The 24,005-nt window shown below is 37.7% G+C and overlaps 1 protein-coding gene across 1 annotated transcript in view; it reads left to right on the forward strand.

Annotated features, from left to right (window-relative positions):
- Positions 1-23,775, forward strand: part of RALGPS1 (Ral GEF with PH domain and SH3 binding motif 1) — a 120,273-nt gene extending 96,498 nt beyond the window's left edge. The window contains exons 12-20 of the mRNA XM_059828971.1: positions 11,824-11,950; positions 12,872-13,023; positions 14,294-14,345; positions 14,635-14,715; positions 16,882-16,987; positions 17,815-17,907; positions 18,080-18,185; positions 19,274-19,365; positions 20,168-23,775. Coding sequence (XP_059684954.1) covers positions 11,824-11,950; positions 12,872-13,023; positions 14,294-14,345; positions 14,635-14,715; positions 16,882-16,987; positions 17,815-17,907; positions 18,080-18,185; positions 19,274-19,365; positions 20,168-20,197 — 839 coding nt within the window. The 3' untranslated portion in view covers positions 20,198-23,775. The remainder of the gene's footprint in view (positions 1-11,823; positions 11,951-12,871; positions 13,024-14,293; positions 14,346-14,634; positions 14,716-16,881; positions 16,988-17,814; positions 17,908-18,079; positions 18,186-19,273; positions 19,366-20,167) is intronic.
- The last annotated feature ends 230 nt before the right edge of the window (positions 23,776-24,005 follow it).

Genomic DNA, 24,005 nt, shown 5'->3' on the forward strand with positions numbered 1-24,005 from the left:
TTTTTTTAACTAGGTAAGTTCAAAAGGAGTTCTTAATTAACACTTTCTTTGTACAGACATGTGCATTGGGTCTGGCTGGGATGGAGTGAACTTTTACCATAGCAGCCCTTGTAGTGCTGTGCTTTGTATTTGTAGCTAGAAGGGTGTTGATAGGGCACCAGTGTTTTGGCTACTGCTGAGCACAGCAGCATCAAGGCTGTCTCTCCAAACCCAGCCCCCAAAAAAAGGCCAGTAGGCTGGGCGTGGGCAAGAGACTGGGAGGGGACATAGCCAGGACAGCTGACCCAAACTGACCAAGGAGATATTCCATACCATATGATGTGCTCAGCAATAAAAGCTAAAAGAAAGGAGGAGGGGGGCACATTCGTTATTAAGGCGTTTGTCTTCCAAAGCAACCGCTGTGAGTGCTGAGTCCCTTCTTCCCAGGCGGTGGCTGGACTTCGCCTGCTGATGGGAAGCGGAGAATAAATTATTTTTTGTTTTCCTTTGCTTCCACACGCAGCCTTTGCTTTTCTGTATTAAACTGACTTTATCTTGACCCACAAAGTGTTTTTTATCTTATTTTCCCTGCCCTGTCCAGCAGAGGAGGGGGAGTGATGGAGCGGCTTGGTGTGCACCTGGCAGCCAAGGTCAGCCCTCCACATCATGTAATACTTGATTTTGCTTTTGTGAGCATTTGCTTTTTCATACTTGAAAATTAAAACTAAGTCGTTACCTCTCATATGATTATAGCTTACATATGTAAAGCAGACATACGAGTGAACTTTTTCATTTCCTGGCTTTCACTTTGTATTGTTCACATTCAAGTGCTTTACACTAGGGGTTTGATGTTAACATTTCATTAGGATGATTGTGGAAGTTCTGACTTTGGTCATAGCAGCATAGTCTGTGATCATTACCAATACTCTGTAATTCTTAATCAAGGGCTTAGACTTTATTAGAGCTGTAATGGAAGGCAATTAAAAAATGCAGTTCCAAAGTTGGAAACAAGAACTTTGAACTTCCCTAAGCCAGGCAAGTAATATGGCTTGATACTGCAGTGAGCTCAGCTGGAGTCCACAAATGTCGATCGGGACAATGTCCAGTAGTACCTACTCAACTGAATATGTGATCGTATAGTATCTTGGCAGTATTAGGAGAGGGTGAGCTTTCCCCTCTGAATTCCTTATATGCTCTGTAAGGGTGCTTTACTGAGAGTGAGAATTAATAAGATGACTAGAAACCAAGTCTTGAGTCATTCCTATTGCTCCATTCTTCTGTTAGTATTTCCTTCGAAAACTTGACACGCTTGTGGACTGCTGTATTTCTTGCTCAGCTAGAGAGTTCTCACTCACTGCCAGTTAGACAATGAATGCCACCAGCGTTTTGTAATACCCACATGAATTTTTCAGTGACCTGCACCTATGTGTCTGCAAAAATGCTGCTAAAGGGAATCCAGTGTACTTCATTGAAAAAACAAATTAATTCTTGGAGAAGGTTAGCATGAATTCAAATTGAAATTTAACTAAACATGATGGCAATAATTTATTGTTTATTTCACAACATTAATAAACAGAAATATAGCCATGTGTTAATCTTGAATAATTCCGAGCTAAAATACTCAAATATCTGTAATGAGATGTTTGACCATGGAGAACTAAAAATAGCACATTCAAAGGTATTTGAGTCAACTTTATTTGGATTCAAATTATAGTTTGAGATTATTTCCACTTCAGCCATTGTGTGCCAGAAGTAAATCCTTTGCAGTCAGCAAGCTATAATGATAAGAGATGATCTCAAAATAGTTTAGGCAGTAGTTTAATGTTCCAGTCAATAGTTTAAGGCATAGGAGTCTGAATATAGTGATTTTAAGGTAAAATAAAGGTTCTTGGCCCATAAGGGCAGTCATCAGTTCAGTTTTCCTGATAGTCAAAACGTTAATACGTTACTAATAGTAGTAAGTCTAGTTGAGTTCCGCATGTGACATACTGCTTTATTATAGGTTGCCATGTGTTTCCAAATATGGAGAAAAAGCTCGATATTGTGGTAATAATTCCAAAGTCTATAATGGACTTAAGTGCAGGGAATAGTGTCTTCTTCATGTCCTAAAGTATAATTACTTGTGTTGGTGATGGAAATGGTTTTTCCTTTGCAGCATTGTGACTTTATCTTCTACCTAACTTCAGTTTTCTCTCTTTCAAAAGCAGATTAACAGTTTACTCTAGCCAGGGACAATGTGGGTTTCTTTTTTTCCCCTTGAAGTATCTTTATGAGTGTGAGGCTCAATAAAAACAGTTAAATCCTTCAGTATTTCTGTTTGCAAAGTACTGGAGAAAACCATGTGTCCATTTTCCACTTTGGTTGCCAACTGGTTTTCCAGTAAATTTGAACAGGAGGCAGACATCTGATTAAAGTGAATGTCTCACAACAAGCTATGTTTTGTGTATTAGTGGCTAAGATGGTCTCATTTAATTACCAAATGCATATGTAATTGTGAATAGTGCTTTCACAGGAAGATTTCATGCCTTCCATAATGCTGCAGAGATCCTGTCTCTTGCAAGTAGCATTTAAAAAGAAAGGAGCTTTAAACAGTTTAATTCTGTGCTTTCAGGAACTGTGTGATTCACACAACTTCCTTGGCAGCAACTTAAGTCTGTTCGTTCTGCCTTGCTATGGTTTGAGAGAGAGAGAGAATGTAGCTGGAGAGCTTATAGTATGCTAACTGTTCACAGTTTCCAGTTGAACTAGCTGTAAAAGACATCTGTGTTCCTGCAGTGTTGGCTAGGAGGTGCCCAGCATTTATGGTACAGCTATTAGATTGTTTTGGAAGGTATAACTCAATACATTTTCCCAGAACAAGAGAAAAGATTTAATGTAATATACGGTAAATAAGTTAGCCTTCTAAGCAACTGAAGTTCATTAGAATTTGCACACCAAGTGTAGCTCAGTATAGAAAACTTTATGCATGTTCTTTATCATCTTAATGTTATTTTGAAAAGTTCAGGGCGCAGTGCTAATCAGAATGTAGAAAATGGTTACTCTTTCTCTGAAATATACCATGTTTATCCTGTCTTGGAAAACAATATAAAAACATAAAATGGTGTTAAAATAATTACCATATCCATAAAATTATATCTGATAGTAAGTGACTCAAAGACTGGTCTTCATCATTCTGTGATTTTTAATGAACCCCTTCATTAAAGTTAGCATTTAGAAGTCCTTTTTAGCAACAGCCAGGCCTCAGCTGTGGGCAGCCCTTATGTTGGGGGGTTTTATTATGCAATAGTCAGGGATGGACCCTCACCCCCTCCTTTTCTTTCTTTTTTTTCCAAGTAGGTCTTGGTATAATTCTTGAGAGGAGAGTAAGTAGACCAGCGGTTTTATGATACCCACCCTACCAGGAATCCAGAGTAATTAATCTGAAACAGGTGTATTCTCTTTTTTTGTTATTGGGGTAAAATTCATCCCATTGTGCTGAGTCCATTCAGGTTTGAGAGTTGCTAAAGAACTTCTGATATTTATTTTAATTAATTAGAAGCAGCAAATGTATCAGATGTAAAGTATGTGATATGTACGAGTTAAAAATGTAGAAACAGAAGGAAGAAAGGCTGGGATGTTTGTACATTTGTAACCCTCTGAAAGTAGGTATGCTACATTAGTGACGTCTGTACAGCACTCCCAGCATTTTAGAATAAAAAAACCCCATACCGTCATCTTCTGTGTAAACACTGAGTTTGACATTTAGTTTTGCCATTTGTTTTACTGGTTGCTTTGGCAACTAATAAATAGTTTGTGCTAAGTGCTTTAGCAGCCAATCATTCTGTGGAAATGAGCATTGTCTAATCCTCCTGCAAGTGCTTGGTTATTGCTTCATGTGCATAGTGTCTGCTTTTCTTACACTGTACTTAAGGTAGACATGGAAGAACTAAGTTTTCTTCAGAAAAGTTTACAGACCATCCAGAAAACTTTGCTCTTTAGTTTCAAACTTACACTCATTTCCAGTCTCTTCCTCTGTGATACTTTCCCTACATATTTTTACAACTCATTTGAGTATTTTTGAAAGAAATTAATACCAGACAAATGTTTGGGATTCCATGTTGTTATCAACCACTAAATACAGCCAGAATTAGTGTGCTGTGTTTTTTTCTTAACAGACCAAAGCTTCACAAAAATTGTAGAAGAATATTCTGTCAAAGCAAATACAGAGTTATCAGGGAGAGAATGACCATGATCAGTTTTTAGCTTGATCACTTTGTATGACTCTCTGTGACTTCCTTACAAAACAAGTCTCTTTAGTGTCCTAATTGACTGATGCTTATTTTCACTACCAAGCTATTACTCCCTAGGAATGTTAAGAACACATAAAACAGCCAGAGGACAAGGGGCTTTTCTGCTCTGTTTTTTTGTCTCTTTCTTCAGAGCAGTCACCTGAAATAATTTCTGCAAAAAGTTCCTTTTTTGATGGATTGGTTAATGTATTTTGTTGAACCTCTGAGAGAGCTATGCTCTCACAATGGGTATGTCTTCACTGCCAAGAGGGATGTCACCCAAGCTCATGCACTACCCTGCAGATCCAGCTGCAAGAAATCCAAAATTTTTGCTGAAGTGTAAGTCAGGGTTTTGCACGTTCCACTGGTGCAGTATAAGTAACACAAATGCTGACAATTAGTGATTCCGTAAAAGTAACGCCTGAAATTGAAAGTATCACTTCTGTTCAGGAAGCACTTGAAGGAAATACACTCAAGTGTGCTTACTGTGCAGTCAGAAGTGCATTAGAAATATGGTTAGTTGTACTTGATCTTGATAGGGTGGCACAGAGAAAAGTGCCCCCGGTTTCTGGTGCGCTTGTCTGGTTTGCTGTTGCTGTTGTCCTTGCTAACTATATTAAACTTGTGATCTTGCTTGTACTGTAATTTCATCTTTCACTACATTATTAACATATTTCTACAGTCCTACTCTTGGAGATACTGGATTGAGTACTACTGGGCAAACTCCTCTAGGGTCCATTTTGTACGTTTTGACACTTCATAGATTAACATCAACAAACTCCCCTCCGGAGTAGTATTCTTGTTATAGATTTGAGGAGATATATATGAGACAGTAAGGGCTATGAAGAAACATCTTCTAATAAATTGCTTAATAAGTGTATCCTGGAGTCCTGTAAACATAAAAATAGGTTGTAAAAAGTAGAACCTGGAAGTAAAGTGAAGCAAAAGAATACCACGTACTCCAGGCCTCTCTCTCTCAATCTCTCATTTTTTGTTTGCTTGTTTAAGAGATTTGGGATGGGAAGTTACTTGCACAAAGTGATTCAGCTGAGTTTGAGGGAAGAAGGAAATGTCCATATCATGACACTTTTGGATTACTAAATGAAGAAGTTTGTTGATAGACTTCTTTAAGCTGTTTTATGATTATTTAGGAAAGTAAACCGGCACATTTCACCTGAAAATCCACTAAAGGCTGTAATAAAGGAAGGATCATTGAGAAGTAGAAGGGAATCAAGGAAAAAGAACAAGCTGTAGCTGGATAACTGAAAGATAGAAATTAAAGAAACAGAATTATTTGAAGGAAAATGTAAACAGATAGCAGGATGTTCTTTACACATACTAGAAGTGGAAGGCACTTGAGAAAATTGTGGTTCGTATGGACTGTCAGGTGAAGAAAAACACTTAGAGAAGGAAAGGACGGTGCAGCAAAGCCAGACAGTTTATTTGCAGCAATCTTAATTGTGATTTCTACTGAATGTTTCCCTAGACTTAACATGGCCTTCCTAAATGCAGAAATGAAAAGAGAATGAGGATTTGTGGAAGATTAAAAATATAAAGTCTGGAATGAAACAGTGAATTAATCTTTTTCTTCCTATGATATATCTAGAATTAGAAATTCTTGATTGCCAAAGTAGACAGACTAATATTCTATACCAATTATTGTCCTTAGGGTAAAAAAAACCCAACACACTGCAGAATAAGGTTTCCAAATTACTTTTTGCTGTTACGTAGAGTGGTAGTGGAGGTTAAAATAGGACAGTAATTACAGCAACAGGGATCTTGTGGCAGAAATATAAAATCCTATTTATGTTCCCTTTACTCCAAGGGCATGGTGTTAGAAAGAGTTCATAGTCCTTTTGAAAAAAAGAGTACTTTCATTCAATAACCAAAATCATCTTCTTGACCTGTGCTGCAACAGGCCTTTGCATACTGTTTCCAAAGAGAGCAGGCAGACTTGAAAGACCAATTTGTCTGACCAAAACACGCCTTTTTTTTTTTTTTTTTTTTTTTTTTTTTTTTTTTTTTCCCCCCCCAGGGGCTGGGGGGAGGGCTTGGGGGAGCACAAAGAGGTGCAGCCAAAGACTCTGATTCTTATTCTTAGTTTGCTCTTGTCTGAGAAGCAGCCATAACATACATCTCTCTTGCATGTTTGTATGCATTAATAGGATTTAGTTTAATTGTAAAGCAATACTCTGAAAATTAAAACTATGCTTTTACAATAACCATCATTCTAGATTTAATTTTTTTGCGTCATTCTTGATTCTGTGCACAAAATTCTTCTTAAGTTCTTTATTGTGTGTTTTGTAAGTAGGTCTTTCTATTTGAAAGCTTTAATTATCACCCACTGACTTTGGTTACAATGGCAACAGAACAGTAAAAACTTACAGCGAAGATTTAACTAGAGAGTCTGTGGCTTGGAATGTCTTTATTAAGTTTCAGAAACAGAGCTGCTAAGTATCAGTTTTACTTCTTAGCTGCTCACCAAAAAATAGTAAATAGTTGAGACTGTTTTACCTTCCTGAAAAATCACTCTGTTTTTCAGCATATAATATGCAACTCATTTTCAGTTTTCTGTTCGGATGCCTAGTATTGGTTTATTGATAGATTTTTAGTGGAGAAAAATTGTGAACTGTAACTCTTTCACCCTGTTGCTTTTTTTAAAAGCTCTGGAGACTGTAAATGTTCACATGTTCTCCTGAAGGATTGCAAAAGTAACATTCATTTATAACATTTGAAGGATTATTCATGGAAAAATTATGCAAAGGAAAAAACAGTGAGATCCTTTGGGATATGTGTAAACTTTTCCAAATGTTCTTGCCACTGATCTCTGAACAGCACTCAGCTCACTCTGATGAAGTTGTCTCACGTTCCCTAACGCAAACAAATTTTTAATAATGTTTTAATATTTTTATACATTATTTTTGTGCATGTCAGCATAGTCTTGAAAATGATGCTGAGAAATAATGAAAACCAAACTAACCCTTGTTCATGCCAGCTGACTGGAAAATCCTACTAAGAGTGCTTTGTCTCCATGAAAAGCAAAATAACAGAATAGCAATCATGGTAACAGTATGCACTAGGAGTGGAGCCAGGAGAGTAAAGAGGAGAGTTAGCAGTAGCAGATGACTTCACTTATTGGAAAAAAAGAGGCAAAATAATTCATTCTCAAATGAATTTAAATACTGGAATTTTGTTATCAGCAGTATCAGGCATAGCTTCCCAGCTAATTGCTCAGCAGTCTGGTATGTCCATAAAAATCCCTTGGTCTGTGCAGTTTTCATCAGTATCTCACCACTTACCCTCTTTGGCATCCTTCTTGGCACATGCTCTCGTGTCTCTTACCCCTTTACAGAAATTAGGTCATCTCCCCTGTGCCCCATAACTCATGCTGACACCCTCTGCACCCCAGACTTCTTGCTGAACTGAGTGTACCCTGCAGTGCAGGTCCTTTCTAACGAGAACTTGGAACTTCACTGTTCTTCTTCATAGACATTTGACAGCAGAGCAGATGCAAAGAGTTTGTAAAGGTTTTTAAGTTCAGATTCTTTTTATCTTAGCAAAGGGTTAACAGAGCCAAATTGTATGTATTTCCTTCTCTTGCCATGGAGATGAGGAAGATGCAGAACTACATAGAAAATGGCCACTCCAGTCAGAGCAATACCAGCACAGCTGATATTTCTGTCTTCATCTTATCCCGCAAAGCATTATGTTTTCTGTCATCAGGATCTTCACTAAAGACACCTAACTAGGAATTAGAGTAAGTCCTTTACCTCCTTTCACAGGACTGATGAAAGCAATTGTGATTGCCATGTATAATAGAAAGAAAGCCAGGCTGTTGTAAGTTGTAAGGCTCCTATACCTATCTGCAAAAATTCTGTCACTCTTGATACATCCTACCTTAGCCAGGCAGTATTTTAACCTGAACTGAAGTCTGATTCCATAATCTTATTGTCAATCTGAAATACGCAGTCCTTTTAGGCACTTTATGTCACTTGTTTCACGTTTTTTTTTAACAAACTTTTTCTGTTCTGAAGCTGTTCAGGTAATAAAAGCTCTTGCTAATAATAATGATCAATCTTTAAATATTTTTGTGTTGTATTCGTATTAGTGCAAATTTCACTCCATGCTTCCTAAACGGGGGTCTAACTTAAAAAAAAAAAGGAAGTGTAGAGTGAAAACTCTCAAAGAACTGTTTTTGTTGGTAGACAACATCTCTTATTTTTTGTGGGTTTTGATAGCAATAACATTTGAGCCTATAAATACTTTAAAATACTTGGAGTCAAATTCAGCTGACTTTGATTTTGAAATGGCTTGATTGTGTCAGCACAAGACTTGTCATTTTGCTGTTCTTTCTCTAGATAAAGTAGTTTTGGTGCAGTCTCCATGCTTTGTTTCAAAGAACATTGTCTTAGAATCAGATTAATCGAACAGTCTTATTGCATTCAGCTCTGTGACTCTCCACGGTGAGAAACTCTTACGTATTAGAAAATTTAAGAGTTATTTTGACATGTGGCATAGTGTCTGTGTGAAAAAGCACTGCACCATACTGGTACTTACTTAGGGCTGTGCCTTGAGATTACTACCCTTTCACAGGCTGTAGTTTCAACAATTTGTTAAACATAATGCTTCAGTAGCTCTCAGTGAACTATAATGTCGTCCACTTAAAAGAACTTAATGTAAATCAGGATTTAGAACTGGCACCAGAGAGAAAGAGCTGAATGACACAACAGGAAGCAATAGGAAACTGAACCAATCCTGCAGCCAAATTAAGGGACAAGCAGTGACTTAATGTATTGCAAGGTGTGATGGTAACCTCAGAGTGGCCACATTGACACTGAAATTTATGCTGAGTTTCAGACTAAACTCTTGCTGATACATCCACATAATTTTCAGGAAAATTCTCTTTCAGCTGCCACTATCTTCATACTGGGTCGCAGATGCAATCTATTTTAAGGTTCTTGGCAGGTAGTAAACACCTCAGTAGTCCTAAGTATTTTAGTGTTCACAAGCTGAAAAATATCTGAAAAGCACTACAAACAAAGCCTGTAGAGAGAACTCCTTTTTGTGAACCTAGTTCGTCAGAAGGGCTGGAGGTTTTCAATTAAAAGAACTTGTAATCATTTCTGAAACTTCTGAATGCATTTGGTTTGTCTCTGCATAAATTTTAATAATTCATAATGAAAACTTGTGGTAAAAGACTTTAGTGAAATACATTTTCTTGCTAGTAATGCAACAGACAAGATTTTCAGACCTAATGGTGAAATACGAATTCAAACAGTTTTTACACTAAACTAGTCACTATCTAATTGTGCTCAGATTCATACTTTTTGTATTCTAACTTGTGCTTAGCCTCCACAGCAGAAGAGGATGATGAACCCTTTCTTTAGGGAAAAAGCTTCCAATGTCGTCTTACAGCCCAAATGCAATAAAATTTTAGTTGAATATGTAGCAGAACATTGTACTCAGCCCCGTTCCGACCTCCCAGGCGTATAGTTCTGTTTGAATCTCTGGATCAAGTAATGATTAAAAGTGCATTTTTTTAAAACTGCATGCAGCCTTTCAGCATAAGACCTTCTCTGAGGCCACATATGCCAGTGATTCATGCTACTGGTGTTATGTTCCACAAATTCTCCATTGTGTGGTGGTAGCAAAGACAGGCAGGGAAAAATGCTGTCCTATATAAGATGGCATATAGGAATAAGGTAGAAAACAGGATTACAAACTGTTTTCTCTTTTTGTTCTCCCACTAAATTGATGATCTGATGAATGATATTACTGAATGTTCCTCTAATGAACTCGTTTCCCCTTTCTCTGTTGCTAGAAGCAGTGTCCTCTTTCTGCTTGTCTTGAGGCTTCTTTCATTGTTAATTAAAGAGCACAATGAACGGTTTGCTCAAATGTGCAGAACACTGTGTGGATGAGATTTTTTTCCCCTTACTGCTAGGGAAAAACCTTTGCAATTCTTCACAGTAATGACCCAATTCATAGTGAAATTCCTGAGTCTAGGCTATGGGGAAATAAAAGTACAAGTAATTTGGAATTAATTCCTATATTTATATATTGCAGAGTGGGTATGGAGAGTAAAGCATCTTGCATCTATTTGTATTATTTTTCGCCTCTTACTAGGACAAACTCATTACTGGTTCTCTTGTTTCTTCTTGTGTCCCATGAATCCTCAGTTCAAGGCAGAAGAAATTGATGAGAAACTTCTGTGCTTGGAGAGAGATGGAGTATATATAACAGAGAGATGGAGCCTATGTAACAGATAGGATCATAGAATGTCTCAAGTTGGAAGGGACCCATAGGGATCATCAAGTCCAACTCCCTGCTATTCGCAGGACTCCCTGAAAGTAAATTATATTACTAAGAGCATTGTCCAGACTCTCCTTGTACTCTGACAGGCTTGGTGCCATGACCACTTCCCTGGGGACCCTGTTCCAGTGATCAACCACCCTTTCAGAACCATTTCTGTTATGAGTGTACCTTCACATCGTGTTGTCAAACTGCTCTGGAATGTTGGGGTTTTGGGTGCTTTTTCTATTTCTGTTTATCACTAATTTGAGGCCAGACACTTTTGTAAGGATTCTGATGATAGTTGTATGTGTTTTTTCACATCACAAAGTTTCTATCTCTGTCGATCTCTTAACAGGTGGTTTTAGGTTAGAGGCCAGAAGCTGACTAAGCTAAGGTAGCTGGAGCCTCCAAGAAGCGGTTGCTGTAATGTAGGGGGAAGTCTGTTTCACTGCTACCTGAGCTGTACCAAGTCTGGAGATAGATACAGGGCAGACGGCTACTTTCATCACCACTATTCCCACTTCTGTCACAAGCCCCAGTGCCACAACTAAATGTTTAAAAGTGAAATCTCAACTGTTTATTGTGAAGCCAAGAATAGCCTTGCATTCACTGAGGATGATGATAGGCCATGTTGTTCTCCACTGTATTGCAAAGTTCACTGCCAGCCTTTTGTGAACAGCATCAAGGAACTGGAACAAGAACAGCTTGTCCGTGTTTTCTGTGAGGCCTCATAAAATCTGTAAAATGAGAGGAAGAATAATTGCAGTGAGACATCTCTAGAGCTCATACATGATTGAGAAGCAATGCATCTGTTTGGCCATTAGATACATGAAAAGCCCCTGCTTTCTCTTACATGCTCAAGCTGTGAGTCACTATGAGCAGATTGTTTACAGTTTATTCACAACATGGAGTTGTGAACAAAATTCAAAACATGTGTGAGCATTCCTGCTCACACCCGAAGTACAAACCGACTTCATGGCTCTGCATATTACACTTTGGCACATCCAGCTGTTGTAAGGGTGCCAAGACTTTTTGTAGGAGTTCATTGTTAAAAGTATGTGCAAAGTTGTTTTAAAAATTACTTCCAGACAGTTCAAGAATATAGAGATGAATTCATAACAGAAATGGATGGTGTAACCCTAATGCGCAAGAAACAGTTCTATCAGAAATGGTGCCTTTTCGTTAGCTGTAACAATTAATTTTAGTCAGCAGCTAAACACACCAGCCCGTGAAATTTCTGGGTTTTGCATCAGTTCAATGTTGAATGATCTCTGTCTTTTAGGTCCATCTGACGTGTCAGCAATTATGAAATTCAGCAGGAGACCCACGTGTCCTGATGCCTCAGTAGCAGCAAATCTACCTACACCTCCTGTACCAAGGCACAGGAAGAGTCACAGCCTGGGAAACAAGTGGGTACTCCGGGCTGTCTCACACTCAGGCAGTTTCATACATCACAAAGGTTTAAGATAGCTGCAGAACACTCTGGTATTTGAGAGCACTGTGGTATTTATCCTTTCCATTTCTTGTATTGCGAGTGCTTCAGGTTTTACTGTGTATTCTCTAGTTTTTCTCTTGACACTTTGTTATTTTTGCTGACTTTATTCTCTGCTAGTGCCAGACGTTGGCAGTACTTGAAAGCTGTGTATCCACTTCGGTCTGTGGACTCCCGGTGTGTGTAACTGATTTTTTTTTTTTCTTTTGTTTTTTAAACACGTTGCTAATACCTCTAAGGAAACTTACTAGCTGCTTGGCACACCTTATCATTCAGGAAAGTTGTGACCTTTTGCACTGTTTTACCTGGGTAATATGGATTAGAAACATTTTTCTCTACCATTTACCCAGCTAAGTGAGAACATCTGCTCCCCAGTTAAGGTTTCAGCGTCTACCAAATTTCACAATTAACGGGTTAGGGAAAAAGAAGTTCATGTGACTTATCCAAGGTTGTTGTGATGTGTTAGGCTGTTGATGTGTTCAGCTTAGTGCAGGACCACTAAACAGTGGTTTAGCTGGGGTCTGCTTTTTCTTGGTTTTCCACCTTTGCCTCCACCCAGGGTGTTCAGGTTTCGTACAGAGAGGAGTCAATAACTTAAAACTTCCCATCTGCAGAAATTTAATAATTGTTACTTACAAAGACCACTAAAATCTGAAACTTGTTTTGGTAGTCAAGGAGCATGTGTACAGCAGAGGGAAGGTGTGAGTAGTACCGCTTAATTGCCTGCTACTTAATAACCTGTTGATAAGGCAAAGTCTGAGTGGAAATATCAGGAGCCAAGGGTTGCTATTCGATGATGTCAGAGGGGATTTGCATTTCTCTCTTTCCAATTTTCCAGCATGATGTGTCAGTTCAGTGTAGTGGAGAGCAAAAGCGCCACCTTCCCGACGGAGAAGCCGCGCCACCTCCTGGATGACAGCGTCCTGGAGTCCCACAGCCCGGCCCGCAGCCACCCACTGAACTCACTTTTCACCAATGGCCTTTCCATAGGTAGTGTCTGTGGGGGGAACTGACATTCCTGCTTTTCTGTCCCGGTGCTCGGGAAACTCACAGATGTATCCAGAAGCAGGGAATTAGGAAGATCGTTAGCTCCTGTGCAAAGACTGGTCCCTTTCATGGAAGGAAGTAGATCAGAACTGCTACTCAGCTACCTAGTCAACTTCATCTCAGCTTTCCTCAGTTACCTACTGGTCGTTTTGGTAAAAGCAGCACGAAGGAAGATTCTCTTTGTATATGCTCTATATATGATACAGAGTGTTTGTCAGCTTTCACCAGGAGAAAAAAAAAAGTGTTACTGAAAAGTGGATATATATTTTGAAAGTTATCTTTTCACAAAGAAAATGTTAATTTTAACAAACTATTTTGGAACATGGGAGAATAGTTTAACTGTGCTCTCTGAGACTTCAAAAGAAACATAAAATGAACTTGTGAAAGAGAACGATGACCATTACATTATGGTATTATAATTAATAAAATAATTATTATCATAAAAACAAAGTGATTGAGAATCTGTGTTCTAAGCAAGAGAAAGCGATCTTTTAAGTGACTCAGGCTATTTCTAGAATAGGAAATAGACTATGAAGAATAGCAGGTTACTTGACCAAGAAGAGTTCAACATTGAGATGATCTTTGAACTTCTGAAAATACAGGCACAGCTTACTGTTATACTGAGCATTAGAAGATCAGTCTTGGGCAAATTAAAACTGTGAGCTAAACAGCTGTGCTAGGGAAGGAGGAACAAATCGGTCATGGGCTTGGAGGAGAAATAGGGACTATCACTGTGACTACCATCATACTGATGTGTTATGGCTCCTAGCAGCAGCATACAGTTGGCATATCCTCTGTTACAGGTGTGCTTGCTTTTTGAAAACAAACAATGATATCATGTCTAATAACTTTAATTGACTTAGAGATGTTGTGGTAGAAATACTGTCTTACAAAGTAACTGGATTTTGTGTTCCTGAAGTGCTCAGCTTTTGAAGGAAAAGCAGCATAATGAAAATTAAAGTAACATGTAGATGTCTCGTATTTAAACACAGCAGTAACAATGAACTCATTCATCAGTGAGATACTATAAATGGGAAGGCTCATGTAAGCCTCTTCCAATTCTAGATTTTACCATGAACTCTAAAGAAACATGATTTGAGTAAGCAATTTCTATGGTACTATATAAAGATTATTCTGGTGATCCACATACCTTGGCTTTGTATTTTCCCTTGGGTGGTTTTCTTACTCCTTCTCTGTACTACTCTTTTTCTAGATAGCAGTGAAAGCTCAGAATTTAGTGAGGAGCTGCCGTCAGGGCTTGAAAGGTGAGTTAGTCTTCATGTCCACTCACTGAGCACTCTACAGACTTAGCTACGAAATTCACAAATGATCCCTAACCTAGGTAAGCCCTAAATCAATAGTTACTTTTATCATGTTATTGATTAGTTAGGAAAAAATGGCAAACTTTTTGAAATAAAGCACTCTAAAGTTACTGTGTTTTTCATCCCATGGACTTGAAAAGATTGGGAGCTATCTCTGTCATGTTTACCAAACCCTAACTGTTGAAGTCTCAGACTAGAATTTCCCTCATCAGATATTTGCATTCACAAACAGGGGTCGTTTATATGCCACGCTGGGGCCTAACTGGAGGGTACCGATCCGGAATTCTCCTAGGAGTCGAAGCTGTGTCTACAGGTACAGTTCAGGGTCTACCTTGCTTAGTGTATAGTGCTAAACTTTCATTTGGGTCTTTACACTTTCCTAGCATAACGTATTTTTTGTCCCAAAGTATCCTTGTATGACCATATCAACTCATGGGAGTCTTCCCCTCCTGCTTGTAAAAATTCCTATTAATGCTAAAGCAGGGGTATGGCACATTCAGATGAAATTCAGTTTAGCTATTGATTTAACTAATTGTATCTGGCTTCCATATTGCAGAGAACTAGTGTTTACTTTGGGTTTTATGACATTACAGAAGCAGGTTTGTCATGAAGGCCATCTTTGCCTTCTGTGACAAATAATGATGTTAGAAGGATACCTTCCTGACGCATTCTCACAATTTATTTCCTGACCTACCCATAACATCTGTTTGTGTCAGACAGCTATAGTATGATGTGTTGATTTTGAACAATAAAGAGGTATTATCTTGGACCCCGAGTAAGAAAGGGAACATCTACAGTGTCACATGTAGCAGACACTCCCAATATTGCTAGTCACTAAGACATGGACTTTTCAGAAACAGGTAATCCATTCACAGCCCAAAGAGAGGTGACTTGGAAAACTGTATATAGTTAGGGGGATAAAAGTCAGTCATTGCATCCATACCTGACCTGGACTTGATAAATTCTGTGGTAGTAAGAAGAGAAGTAGTATGTATGAACAGTAAAGAAAATAGGGCCCTGAAACAGTATTCTGCAAATACTGAGATTTAGTTGGAGTTTAAGTCTAGTCACTTTTTATATTGTATAAACTAGTTTGCTTCAGCCATTATAGAAATGTTGATATAATGTGTAAATATAAGTATAGCCATTTTACTTGAGCTAGTAACATATGATAGCAGCACAAGTTAGAAGAAGTTAGACAGGAATAAAAATGCATACACCGTAAATAAGTAAAGGAATACATTTTGGAACAATATTTCAGCTATTATACCTGCTTCTGGAAAATACTCTCTTAACATGTCCATGGTAGATTTGTTTCAAAAATGTGTACAAGCTAGAAATATATAAGAAAATAAAAATGTGAAAAGCCTATTAAATCCACAAAGAAGAATTATTCCCTAAAATACATTTCTTAGGTTTATCCACTGTCAAGTAATTCTAAAGCTTGCATTTATTCTTCATTTTCTGGAATCTTCTACTGCTTCCATAAGAAAACTAGAATTGGCAAGAATACACATTAGCACAGACAAGGCAATCCCATTTAATCGGAGAAGATGCACCTGCCAGTTTGAAGTGCTGTTCTTGCCTAGGTGGTGTTGCTGTGTATATCAATTTCACTAGCGTGTGTTTATATGACAGAGTCATACTTGTTCCTAGGCAGAATAGTGTTCCTTTCACAACTGAATAGTAGATCATACACATGTCCTTTTCCTTGTATTCATTATTAGACATGATTTAGCTGGCTCTAGTAAACTTCATTGGCCCTTATATTTATAAGAATATCAGGGCTGTGATCACATGGCAATGAAGAGAGGTTAGCAGCAGATAATTCTAACAGTTCATTACCTACCAATCAGTCTTTGGTTGTTATGTTCTTAATGGCTGTTTACACTTCTAACTTAGCCTGTACTTGGGTTCTATCAGTTGTAGCACTTTTTCACTGTTGTATGTGGGAAGCTCTATGTTCGTCCTGGGAAAGGAAAAAATATTTTCATCACTGTACAATAAATTATTTGGCATAGTTATATAGTTTTCCCAACTTTTTCCCAATTAGCCAAGGTAATTTCCTACATTCTTTTGTGATAGCTGAAGTTTATTTTAAGATAAAATTACATTTGTGGGAGCTCTTACTGCCAAAATTTTATGCCATAAGTTTCCAGAAATCCAGATAATTTCTGTAATTTACCAGAATAAAACAGAAAATTGCCTGTTTTCCCTTTGACTTTGGGCCTCAATATTTATTCTGTTTTGTTTTATTTTTTCATGTTCCAGCCCCCAGAATAGAACCTTTTGTTGATTTGCTATTTTTCAAAGATCCTGGTTCCTATTTGATATCTAGGTCTGGAAAATAGATATTGTAGAGTCAAGCGTCAGATAATACAATATATGTAAGGTAATACATTTAGAACTAAATTTTATTGCTTGCTTCTTGTCCTTATTTGTCTGCTGAAATACATATGGCAATGTTTTGTCTCTCCAGCCCAACAGGGGCCTGCAGCTGCACGTTAGGTAGTTCCACAGGAGTCATTACCATGGAAGGGCCATTAAGAAGAAAAACATTGCTCAAAGAAGGCAAGAAACCTACTGTAAGTGATTCTAATTTGAATTCTTCCTGTGATTCTAATTCAGTAGTGGCTGTTTTAATTTCCAGGATTAGATTAAACCTGCAGCTTGGTACCGCACAAAACAATGTTCCTTGTTATTATCAATTGTAAAATCATTTTCTATTGAAAGTTTTGACTGGGTTATAAGAAGGTTGTAACCTTTGTATGTCATTTGATCTACAGCAGTTTTGCTTCTCCCTGCATTTGCAAATAACGTCTCTAGGTTGTGACAGCAGAGCAAGAGTAAGCAGCTCTATAAATCAGCACACATTTCTGTGAGAGCAGAAATTTAGTGTCGTGGTGAAATGGGAAGGCTGCAGGGCGTCCATCCATAGCACTGAAATCATGGTAATTCATACTTAACCTAAATTCACAGGTTTCACATGGTTCTGGTCCTACGCATTTGGTAATTTTTTGTTTTCTGTGGAGTTCGTTGGTATTTTTTATGTGCAATCCGACTGCTCAGTGCTAAAACATTTGAAGAATTGCAGAGATGGCATCTCAATAAATTTTATTGATCAAATGCAGAAGACTAAGATCTGTCCAGTAGAAGGCAGCACACTATTTTGCTGTGAAGCAATCAGTCCTGATATTTTTATGAGACACCCAAGTAAGACGGACGGTATTCACTGCCATTCATCCAAATTTAGGTAGCTGGGCTGATTTACACCAGGAGACAGTCTTTACCTAGCTCTCCATTCCTTGCTTCTGAAATTAACTTTGGTAGCACTTGGACTTGCTTATGAATAGATTTTTGAAATGTTGAAGATATGCAGAGTTTTTCCTAATTTTTTTCCTTTCTGATTCAGCTCTCCTCATGGACTAGATACTGGGTTATGCTTTCAGGATCAACTCTTCTGTACTTTGGAGCAAAATCTTTAAGAGGCACTGAAAGAAAACATGTAAGCTTTAAATCTGTTCTGAAAACAAAAATTGCATATTCATAAGCAGATCTGGAAGGGTGTTTGAAGTGTATGTGCTGTTCCAGGCTAAGCCATATGTCTGCACACTTTTACAGTCAAAAGTTAATCTTAGCACAGTCTCAGCTGTGACTGACTTGTCTGTCTCTTCCAGTATAAATCTACACCTGGTAAAAAAGTCTCCATTGTGGGCTGGATGGTGGCACTGCCTGACGACCCTGAGCATCCTGATATTTTCCAGCTAAATAACCCTGACAAAGGTAGACGTTGTCTGCATTATATTTCTGTGACAGGAAGTAAATTAGTCTCCATTAATGAGTTTGTAGATTACAGAACTTGCAGTGGCACTCATTTAAAAGACTGAAGAGGGAGATTTTCAATATAGAATTTTCAAGGGAGGGTACAAATTAAATTTAACATATTTCTACAATATGCTGTGGTGCTTCTATGGTGCCTACAGAGGTATTGCTCTATCTTGACAGTTACTGTAAGTTTTGCAGAAATTGCCCAACCAATATGACATCGCTGCATGTCCATGTGCCCGCATACCCTCATCTCCCAGTTTCTGAATAGTTTTCTTAAAATCTTGACTTACACTGAGGCCAATTAAAATATTATGAAAATTCTTCAAACATGAAATGATTTACCAAAAAAAGCCTTTAAAGTGATTATTAATTACTTTTTAATAATTAATTTTGAAGTGCCATAACTCTTCTGCCTGGATTAAACTTCAAAAACTTCAAAAGAGCAGAAAGCTCCTGGAGTTATTTTGCACTTTGAGTGGTTACATAAATATTTTTGAGGCTTCCTTCACTTTTCATGTTTTCTATTTTGGTGCTGGACATGGATTTGCATCCACTGTGTGAAGTGCATCTCTTGGGTGTTGACTAAAATGCACAAAGTACTTGAATGCAAGAAACAATTTACAAAATAACGAGGCATAGAGGAAACTCGCAATAGGACATGGAAGAAAACTGAGTTCACAAATATCAAAAACATTCATAAGAAGTTTGGCAGTAACCGCAACAGTCTTAATGAGAGGAAAGCCGGGAGTAAATTAGGTGTGACCTAAGTGGTCTTTTCTGTGGCTGTAATTTGGCCTTTCTGCCTATACACTCCTTTTAGCTTTGCAGGCCACATATGTTCTCATACTCCCTTCACCCAAGAATTGTTGGATAACGTGCCTCACATGATCTCTATTATGTGAACAATGTCCTGTTTGAGCATTTGAGGTGCAAATTAATTTAACAGTTTACTTCAGGATTTGGCTTCTGCACAGAAATTAGAATCCCTTGAAACTACATGTGTGTCTGCAAATTCAGAGACTTTGATTTTCTTATTTTTGTAGGCAATGTTTACAAGTTCCAGACTGCTTCAAGGTTTCATGCAATATTATGGCATAAGCATTTGGATGATGCATGCAAAAGCAACAAGCCTCAGGTAAGGTTGTGAAACTTATTTCTACCCACTTTTTCATATTTTCCAGAAAATCCTTACTAGAAAAGATAACGCTTTTCAATCTGTGTGCACACACACCGTCCTGTGGGGACAGACATATTTCCTCATTTTGTACATCGATCCAATTTTTCAATAGGAGGAATAAAAATTATTTAAATAAAAAACCAGAATTCCCACCAAATCAGGATTTGTGCAGGTCTAGCTGTAGGTTTGGTTACCTTAACAGCATATAACCTCTACACTCACTGCTTCAAGTGAGGTAACCCCATCTCGACTTCAGAAGGGGCTTTCTCATGGACAAAGCAAGCAAACATGCTAGCATTTACTCCAGTGACTGAGTCTATAAGTGCCATTGAAGAGCGTGTCCTATAAAATGCTATGTTTGTCCTTTATATAGCAGCTTCATTCTTCTCTTAAGGAAAATGTTCATTCTTAAAAGGATTTCCAAAGGTTATATTAAAAGGATGCTGATCCATATAGGACCTAAAACAGGATGCAGTTTGAGAATCTTCTTTACACACCCACACCCCCCCCCCCCATGCATACTGATGAATTCTTAGACTACTTTGGCTGGATTTGGTCCATGAATAGAAAAATCATTTGAGTCTTTATCTTTCCTTTCAGTTATGGGGTTAGCCCTCTTTTGGGCCTGTTTGGGACTGATTACACTTTTCACATTGGATAATAAATGATTAGCCCACTGTGTTTTGTAAGCTCGCGGTTTCCCAATGCCATAATAGGCTCAGGAGCGTTATGCTGCTGAATAATTTACGTTCTCTTCCAGGTACCTGCTAATCTAATGTCATTTGAATAATTTGCTCTCCTACCTGGTGCGACTTCAAGTGCCAAACTGAAGAAACAGTCTATTGTTCTCTAAGGAGGAAGAGGAGAATGGTTTTTGTGACATGAGCCAGCCACAAATATTTCAGCACTTTCCTATGTAACTTGAAAGTGATTCTGACACAGCTTTTAAAAGCAGAAAGTGAATGTTGTCCTTAGGACCAGATATAGTCTCATGCACTGAGTGAAAGCAGACAAGTTCGATGGACAGAAGATTAATCCTGTCTCCTGCAGGATTGTAGAGCCCTCAACTTTTTGTGGTCAGAGACTGCCATGAACTGATGTTTGACCACAAACCTAGCATCTTATCTTCTGCCTATTCTTTTTTAAACAGTTCTTTTTATTGTTAAGCTGCTTTGTGTGACTGAAGAATATTTGGCCCATGTTGGGTTTCAGTTCTTTCTAATGCACAGAATGATTGACAGTGTTAACTTGCTGCAAAGTGTCAATTAGAATAGAAAATTGTGGAACAACATTTTTATAATCTTAAGTGCACTGAGTTGCTTGGCAGTGTGGCTGCCTCAGATTTTGTATCAAATCTCTGGACAATTCTGCTGTTCACATTTGAGCTATTTGGGAAAAAATGTATTTTGGCACAGGACAGTTGGTTTTCTTTCATTCAGTTATGTTACTCAGGAATGCCCTGACAATGGATTTAAGGCTGTTTAAATTTATGTTGTGCTAAAGGTCATCTTTCATTCCCTTACTAGTGGCATAGTTGCTTACAAGTTTGTTTTCTTCTTCAGTCTGAATGTTGTTCATCTTAAATCCCTTGGTACAGGGAAGCAGGTAATCAGGCTGAGCCTGGCTTCTCAGAATGATTCCGTATCATTTTTTCAGTTCTGTCTTTCTGTGGATGACTCAGCTCCACTCAGTTCTAGTACATGATGCACCTTCATGACATATAGTACTGGCACATGGTACTGCTATTATGAAATCATGATGGCAATGAAAGCTAGGCAAGACTATCTGACAGTGGAGCAAGTGCAAAGAAGCCTCCACACCCGTCCAGAGAGCAAAAAAACCCCCAAGAATGTAACTGATACTTCTCCTCTGAAAGAACTCTCCCTACATCCATAGCTGTATCCTTGCTGTGCCCTAGCACTCCTGTGGTCAGAGTTTGTTTCTGTTCCCATGCTAAGTTCAGCACTTTTTCAGTTTGAAACTCTTTTGCCATAAGACATCAGTATTCAGACTTCATCAATCACTGGAAAACCTCTTCTGGGTTTCCTAAGATTGCATAGAGGAGAAATTTGCAAGCCAACCTCTAGCTTACAAACTGTGAAAAAAATGGTAGTCAGTTTAGTTGAACAGAGCCTACATTAGAACAAGCTCCCTGGCAGTAGGAGTATTTATCCTGTGGACTTGCATGATTTTCTAGATTTTGATTTTGAAACTTCTCTAACAACAACAAAACACCTGTATTGTTAAATGTAGGTCAGCTGTAAATTTTGTGTTATTTTAAGTGTTCATCTTACAATCCTGAGAATGAAACCTAATACATAACCAGCTTTTCAAGAAAATGAGTTCCTGACGACAACTGCATTTAGATCCTGGCACATGTCAAAGTGTATGTAAAGTTGACAAAGTTTCTTTGATAGCTCAGGAGTTGTGTGAAAAGAGTTGTAATGCAAAATATATTTATACCTTTTTTCTCCTTTTTTGCTAAATGAAGACAACTTAGAACTAGGAAAAACATCAGTATTTGCGAGGGCAGAGCATCCAATGCCATTAAAAACAGCGTAGAAGCTTTTGAACGTGGTAGAATCCTGTCACCAGTAAATTACTTCAGACTGTTAGAATATGATATAATCTGAATTATTCTGCACCAGTGGACTTTTGTGATTACTTAATAGTTGCATCTTCATGAATAATCTCATTGATATGTGGACTGCCATTTTAATGAATGTGCCATCTATGACTATGCGTGTTATTAGCATTCATAGGGTTTGAACCATGTGCAGGACGGTGACCAAAATGATGACACGCCAGCCAAAACAGAACTGTTCAAGTCAAGAGGCTTTTTTAAAGTTACTTCATTAGTAGCCCTATCCCCTTAAAAGGGAATAACCTGATCTGTCTTAAATACAAGCTAAATTTAAAATGGAACACTTATTGGCATGAAATGTACACATATTAGAAGCGTGTAAATACCTACTCACTTCTAATCTGATGTAGTGGAAATGAACACCAATGAGGACTCGTGACATTTTTTCCAGCATATTGCAATTGACATAAACTAATGGAAGTTGTAACAACTTTCAATTATGTTTAACAAGTCTCCCTTGGAAAGAACAGTAACTGCTGACTGATACAGTAGCAATAGAATGAGCCTGTACACACTCAGAATTTAATGGCTTTTAGAATTTAAGGGTCTCTGAAGTGTTATATATGTTATTGTATGTACAAGAGGTAGAGCATGCTAGCCTTCAAAAATACACTTTTATTCAAAATTACAAGCCACAGAGCCTGTTGGAGAAGTTACAAAGGATCCATTTTCACTTGCTTGTAAAGCTGATTCCCAACTAGAAAGGAAGCATCTTTTCCAGAAACCACGATGGGCCCCAAAACAGTGTGGCATGAATGAAAGGCAGTGTTTATGAGTGATTCTTATACCCAGTCATTTGTCACTGACAGAAGATGAATCTGTGGAGAAATTAAACCCTTCAATTCTACTCAATACTCAAACTCAAATCTACTCAAAACCTTGGAATTTGGAAATATGTCAAAAGTAACTTGGAATTCCCTCACACTACTATCACTTGACTATAAAAAACATTATATAGAAGAAAGATGAACATAGCAAATAATAGTTTTACACAATAGTCAGGAAAACATCTTTTCAATATAGCAAAATTGTGAAATTGCTGCACAATGTAAAAAATTCAGAATGATGGCAGTGTAAGAATATTATTCAAGTATCTTAAACCAATTTTAAATGAGTTTAAATATTAAACAGTTTGTAGCTCCTGATTTGAGGTTTTATGCTGTCATTTGGTACCGTTTGCTGTCATCTGGTACTTTAAATGTGAATTGAAAGCTGCTATTGAAATACAACCTATTGTGTATCAGTACTGATTAATACAGCATTTTCACAAAAATACACAAAACCGTGCAAGTTTTCATCCATCAAAGAGAATAACTGCAATAGTTGTGTAGAAATAAACATTATCTCAGAATTACTATTTTCAGAATTGTGAAGATATAAAATGTATGTAGGCAATATTATTAATTTATTAATGTGCAGTTTTGATGTAATTCAGTGCCAAAATGCATGTTTTTCCAAATAGCGCTAAAATGAGGCAAAGAAAGCAGTTTTCAAATTGCGAATTATTTGTCACATTATAATGTAAACCAATTTCAACATTTTGGTTTGTTTTGTGTGAAAACTGTTGCACTATCTTTGGCTGTATTTTCCAGCAGTCCACTGCATGCCATTTGTGTAAGGATTCTTTCTACAATTCTTGTGAACTGTCTCACCCATAATAACCCTGACGTTGGAATCTAGGTTTTTGGCAAAGTATTTTGTTACCTCAGTCTTGTATCAAGTTGCTGTATTTTTCAGTTTGTTACATTGATAATGATTGTTTCACTAATTAAATACTTTAATGTAAAAAGAAGTCTGTTTACTTCAACAATCGCATTTGGTTGTAAGTTTAAAAATGTGCAGAATATGTATGCTGTTAACAATAAAATATTCTGAAAAAGAATAGTAGAAGTATAGAAGGAACATTTTAGCTCAAAGGCAGCAAGCACGTTTTATTTGTGAATGAATGGTAATA

Source organism: Gavia stellata, chromosome 24 (assembly GCF_030936135.1).
Source record: "Gavia stellata isolate bGavSte3 chromosome 24, bGavSte3.hap2, whole genome shotgun sequence".
NCBI lineage: Eukaryota > Metazoa > Chordata > Aves > Gaviiformes > Gaviidae > Gavia > Gavia stellata.